At 40.6% G+C, this 6673-nt stretch overlaps 1 gene segment (V, D, J or C); it reads right to left on the bottom strand.

The window, feature by feature from the left end:
* Positions 1-944: 944 nt before the first annotated feature.
* LOC106001106 overlaps positions 945-6673 on the bottom strand; it is a 200941-nt gene continuing 195212 nt past the window's right edge. The window contains 2 exon segments of the V gene segment in view: positions 945-1231; positions 1355-1481. Coding sequence covers positions 945-1231; positions 1355-1403 — 336 coding nt within the window.

Genomic DNA, 6673 nt, shown 5'->3' with positions numbered 1-6673 from the left:
GCCCTCGCTTCTGCGGGAACTTTAAGAAATCTTTTGATTAATTTGCTGTACAAATACATTGTGGAAGAATGACAAGATATTTAGTGAATTTAAAAAACTGTAACATTGAATTCATACTTTCAAGTGTAATAATTTTTCCCATTATGTTAAAAGACCGTTAGGGTACTTACAACCTGCAAGAGAAAATTTTGTTATCCTTGTCAATTCTATACTCTCTATCTTAATATGAAAATCCTGGCAAATAGAGATGCAAGCATCCCTAAGAGATAACCTGTTAACTATGGTATGCCTCTTCATCTAGCTCAACTCTGTGCTTTTATTGGTGAACTATTTTGAGAATCAGTGCTGCTGATGCTTGACCCTGTATCTTTCTCTAGACTAGATGAGGGAGGAATGGAGGACCCAGGCACAATGTCCATTCTTTCCTACAGTCTCTCCTGGACATAAAGCTGCATATCATTGGGCCTCTGATGCTGTACTTCAAATAAAATTATTCCATTGAAATCCAAAATTGAATTAAAAAACTTTTAACCACTATTTTTCTTTTAAAAAAGTAGTTTTCAAAATGCTTTTCACAAGATATTTTTCCTTGCCTTTAAAAACCTGCCCTGACATATCTAGAATGGCTTCATTATTGAATAACTGCAGAATTTTAGGACAGACTAGACCATACATGAGTACAGAGCAGTGTTCTTTGTAAGTCACAGCAGAGGCAGTGTCAGGTGTGTGCTGCCTGGAATGAGCAGGAGGACAGACAGTTAAGGTCTACAATTGACTCCAGAACCTATCTCCCAATGCTTTCCAGTGACCTTAAAAATGGTGCTGCATCTGAGATGTTCTGTCAGCAGTTGAAAGCACCAGGGTAAGCAAATGGGGCAGACCAGACTCTCACTTCTGCTTCCCTGGGAGGTTTTTCTTATGACTGGTGTCACAGGGGTAGGTAACTAATTACCCTGCTGACAGTAGTAAGTGGCAAAATCTTGAGGCTGCAGGCTGCTGATGCTGAGAGTGAACTCTGTGCCAGATCCAATTACATTGAACCTCCATGGGACCCCAGATTGCAAAGTAGGTGCAAAATAGATCAGGAGCTTTGGAGCTTTCCTTGCTGTCTGCTGGTAAGAATGTAAATAATTGCTAATGATCTGACTGGCTTTGCAAGTGATGGTGCTTCTCTCTCCCAGAGATGTAGACAGGGATGGCGACTGGGTCAACTGGACATCAAAACGAGCACCTGACATTGGAAATATTAAAACAATTAGTCATTGAATTAATGATATTATCCAAGTATTTCCATGAAACCTCATGCTGCTCTGTTAATATGAGAAGAGTAATCTCAAGCATTATTCTTTCTTACCTGGGAGCCAGAGCATCAGGAGCCCCAGGAGCTGAGCAGGGGCCTTCATATCCAGGCTGTTTGTTGAGTGGAACCTTCTCCTGCATAGGGTGTGAGCAGCCTCTGAAGAAGTTCTCAGGGCAGTGGGCTATGCTCAGGGCACATGAAAGTCAGCAGGGTTGGAAAGATTTAAAAGACATGGCTTGGTGATCTTCATGAATTTCTGAGCTAGCAGTCTCCAAATCTCTCAGGTAACATTCCTGTCTCCTATCAATAGCCCAAAAGACCCCCCTTAAAGATGAGATGTTCCCTAAACCAAGAACTCACATCTACTTCAGTCTCTTCTGCTTCATAAACCTTCATGTTCTTATGCTATCGTCTCTTCCAGTTCAGAATAACTTTTTTTAGTAACTGGGTTAGAACTTGTGGTCCAAGCAGGTTCAGATTTGATGTAAGGAAACACAGTAAAGGGTGAACAAGGCAATGAAGCCACAAGGAATGGAGAACACATCCTTAGCATGGAAAGCAAGGAAAAACTGCCACAGACAGTGAAGGCAGAATGCAGTGAGGAAGGCTCCCACATCAGGACCAGCATGTGGAGACACTGTCCACCCTAGTGCAGGATGTCACATCTGGGGAGCCACTAGAAAGACATTTACATGACAGTGAATCAACCTCTCATCATTGTGAGTCCAAGCAGCTGCTGCAGGCACACAAAAATAACACTGCTCCTCATAGTCAGAAGCTCACACACAGGGAAAGTCCCTGCCAAAGTCAGGGTTCTCTTCATCATCCTTCACTAAATGAACTGCATGTGGATCTGGATTTGAGAGATTCACGAACTTCGACCCTGGTTATGATTTATCTGCGGCCTGAAATATGATACTTTTGAAGCCAAAGGAAGTTATGATGAAACTGTAAAAGTCATGCCTTTCTATTTACCTGCATTTAATTAGAGGAACTTTGAAGGTGGACCTGTCTTTTGATAAACATCCACTCCTGGTGCACACAACGTCCAAAACCTTGGTTTGAGACCAAGACATTTTAGGAATGGCTATGTTTCAGGAGGAAAGAAGAGTGGATATGAGAGTGGAGATCAACCACTTCACAATTTGTGTAATAAGGGTGGGGGGATGTGGGGATGGATGGGAAGGGATTGGAAGGGGAAGCAAAGGAGGAGGCTACAATGCTTGATAAGAAATGTACTCATTATCTTGCCCATGTTATTGTAACCCCTCTGTACAGTATTTTCACAATAAAAAATAAAATAAAATTTAAAAAAACAATTTGTTTAATAAGACTGTTATGCCCTGGGTCTCAGGTAGAAATCATAAATATAAAGATCTCTTGTGTAGACGATACTAAAGCTACCAGCACATGTTTTTAACACAGCATTATTTACCATACCTAAGATACAGAACCAACCCAGATGCCCCTCACAAGATGAATTGATCAAGAAAATGTGGTATATATACCAAATGGAAGTCTATGCCTCCACCAGAAAGAATATTATTGCCCCATTTGTTAGTAAATGGAAAGACTTAGAAAAATATATATTAAGTGAAGTAAGCCAGGCCCAAAGAAACATATTTCCCATGGGTTCCCTTATTTGCAATAACTACTATATATCTAAGACAAGCAGAAAAGGTCAGCATAATGAACCCCATGACAGGGACACAGGTGTTTTTTTCTTCCTTGCAATGGTTTCTAAAGTATTTAACAGGTACCATGTAATTTTCTTGTAGCTTTGTATGACCCTCCCCATGGTATAACCCTTGTTTTGACTGTATTTGATGTTGGTATAATTTGGGGAGTGAAAGGGTAAAAACAAATTGTTCAAATTGGGATACAAGTTAACCTATTAGATGTACATGACACCATGTCAAAAAATGAACTTTATAATTTAGGCGTGGGGTGAGGGAGGAGAGAGGGAAATGTAGTTGTGGAGATGGAAGGGCAGGGATGGTATTGGAAAAACAAAGGAGGTGGCAACAATGCTTGATAAGAAATGTACTCATTACCTTGCTCATATGATTGTAACCCCTCTGTACAGTATTTTCACAATAAAAAAAACTTATTTTAAAAAAGATCTGTTGTGTGCATAGAGTAAGAAGCTGATCTGCACACAGCGATCTCAGGGTCACTGTGTCACTGATATCTCACAGGCTAGCTGCCATGTAAATGAGGGCAGAGTGTCTTGTGTTTATTCGTTTTCCTAAAATGCCTTCAAAGTTCTGTTTAAAAGTTCTGTTTAAGATGTAAGGTGTAACATTGATAGATAGTGACATCCTGTGAAATACACATATAAGCTATTTGAGATGAAAGGACTGTTCCTACCACAGACACTGCCTATGTGTAATCCTAATCACTCAGGGAGACACAGGAAGGAATATTGAGAATTTCAGGTCAATCAGGACAAACATGGATAAGCCCTGTCTCGCCTGACATCGCCTTGCTTCATGGAGTGGTGTTGGCAGGAGCAGAGAGGGTGCATTGCCAGAAATAGCATTTGTTCAATAGTATTGTCTGCCCCTGGTACTAAAACCAACTCTCTGTGTGGTTTGTGGTTCTTTGAGATATTCAAATGCTTCCCTAGCAAAGCTCATGATATAGTCAGTGGAAAATTTTATAAATGTTTTCTGTCTGTTTGGGACTCAGTAAGTATAGAACTTCTCCCAGCACAGCGGTAGATATGAGGCTATTTCATGTTTTACCACCAGGGGAAGTAGAGATATTTTAGATCTATCAGTGACAGAGGGATTAGGAGAACTTAAATATAAAAGAGACACTGGTAAGGATGGTCCTTTCCTAAGATGATGCTTGTGCTGAAGGAAATAGCAGGGGTCTACTTTGGATGTCTGAGTGGTCTACACATATTCTGAAAGAAAATCTAATACATACTCATGTCTCAGGGGAAGCCTTTGCTCATTGTTGGGCTTGTTTGCCAGTCACTGGTAGATTTTTGGAAGGGAAGAACATAATCTTCTAACCTCTAAGAGTCAGGTGACAAAACGCCTCCATAAGAGGAGGACCAGAGGAAACAGACATGGAACACGCAGTGTCACACTTCAATTTGTAGCTTTGTTAAATAAAAATGAGCCTGTGCCAAGGAGATATCTGTTTTCACTGTATTTGATGTTGGTATGATTTGGGGAGGGGAAGGAAAAAATTGTTTAAATAGGGATATGGATGGACCAATTTCAACAATGAGATGTACAAGACTTTATGTTAAAAAATAAACTTTACAACAGTTGTGGGGGTGGGGAGATGGGAGGGCAGGGATGCTAAGGGGAAACAAAGGAGGAGGCAACAATGCTTGATAAGAAATGTACTCATTACCTTTCTCATGTAATTGTAACCCCTATGTATGGTATTTTCACTATTAAAATGATAATAATGGGACTTTCAGAATCATGAGTTGATTAAGCAAAAAGCTTTTAATATCTGATACATATAATTAATTTTTTTGTATTTAACCAACATATTCTATTTATTTGGTGATATTCAGTAACATTCCTTTTTCAAAAATCCACCTCACTTTTAAGCCTAGCTTTGTGACTCATTCTTCAATTCCTAGCTACTACTGCTTCTTGAGTCATTCTGCATGGGATTTGACTCTGTAATTCTCTCCAAACTATAGAAATGGCATGCTGGTGGTAGATGATTTTGTCTTTGTTTTTCACATTTGGTAATAAGTGATAAATTGTCTTTTGCAGTAACATTATAAATTCTGGTTCTGGGAGTCCCTGGAAGCTGAAGTAATCCAAGATCCCACTTGGACAAGGTCTCTGGTATGACATCTTCTGTCAAGTCCTCCAAACTCAGATTACTGCTTCAGTTCAGAGAATTTGCTATGCTGCTCTCCAAACAAGCTTTGAAATAGGACAGCTGGGCCAAGCCCTACAAAGATGTTTTTGTTAAGGACTGTATCACTGTGGGAGGAGTATAACCTTGCATGCAGTAATAAATGCCAATATCCTCAGCCTCCACCCTGCTGATTTGCAATGTATAATCTGTGCCTGACCCACTGCCACTGAATCTGTCTTGGACCCCAGATTCTCAGTTGGTAGCCCAATAGATCAATCGCTGTGGAGACTGGCCAGGCTTCTGAAGGAACCAATACAGAAGGCTATCTCCATTGCTATATATGAGGCTCTGACTTGACCTGCAGGAGAGGGAGACCATCTCTCCCAGGGTGACAGCCAGGGAGAGTAGAGTCTGAGTCATTATAATATCGCCATTGGACCCTGAAATTAATATAAATGAAAAGTACTAGGTTATATGTGGTATGTAATTTTTTCTGTGGTTATATATTAATTCTCAATTCTTTTATGGTTTCCCTTCTATCTTAAAACCATTCAACATTTCAAACCATATACAAATATTAAAAAGCTTAAATGAGGTTCTAGATATCATGTATACTACCCACTGCACAGTTGTCATACTTGTCACCAAAGCTCAGGACCAGGTTCCATCTAGAATGTCCATCACTCTCATATAATTAACTTCACCCACTTCATTCTAGAGGATAAGTTCTGTGCATCTAACCCATGAACAGAATACAAACAAGAAGCAGTGGCCCTGAGGGCTCACCCTCAGCCTCCTTTTCCATCCTCATCTCCTTCTGCACTTACCAGTGTGATCCAGAGCATTAGGAGACCCAGAACCCAAGAACAGAGTCTCATTTTAGCTGGGAATCCAGGAAATTTGATCAGTGAGGTCAAGGTCAAGATGAGCCTTTATGTCAAACTAGGGCTGGACAGTCCTCCTTGGAGAGCACTATGCAAATCAGCAGGTGGGTACAGCAGTGTGAGAAGAACAAAGTGGAGGACAAGGGCATCTCTCTTGTGAAGAAAGTGACTTAAATTACTTCTGTGTTTGGAGGAAAGACCCACAAATACCAGGCTGGCTCCAGCAGTGGGTAGAAGGACCCCTCTCCCCTAATGCCTTGATCTGCAGGGAGGATGTGGTGTACTTGACCCTGCAACTTGAAACACTAGAGGCCCAATTCAATTGAAATGTGTGTCCAGGGGAGTCTTGGTGAAGGGTTAGTTTGATTGGCCCTCTTCTAGTTATTCTAGAGAAAGATACTGTGCACAGACTTCATTTGCCATTGTTTCTCAGGACTTCTATCCAATACTACAGTGGTCTGATCTTGGTAAGGAAATCAAATACCTATTCGAGTTAATCTGACATAACTGAAACAAAGTTAACTTTTGATTAGCAAGTTATCAACAACTGTTAGAGATGTTCTTCATAAGACAGACTCTGGTGGCTTATGTCTGTAATCCTAGCTACTCTTGAGGCTGAGTTCTGAGGACATGGTTCAAAGCCAGTCCA

This window comes from Dipodomys ordii, unplaced genomic scaffold (assembly GCF_000151885.1).
Source record: "Dipodomys ordii isolate 6190 unplaced genomic scaffold, Dord_2.0 Scaffold267, whole genome shotgun sequence".
Lineage (NCBI taxonomy): Eukaryota > Metazoa > Chordata > Mammalia > Rodentia > Heteromyidae > Dipodomys > Dipodomys ordii.
The sequence above is the reverse complement of the archived record's forward strand: the minus strand, read 5'-3'. Positions and strand labels throughout refer to the sequence as shown.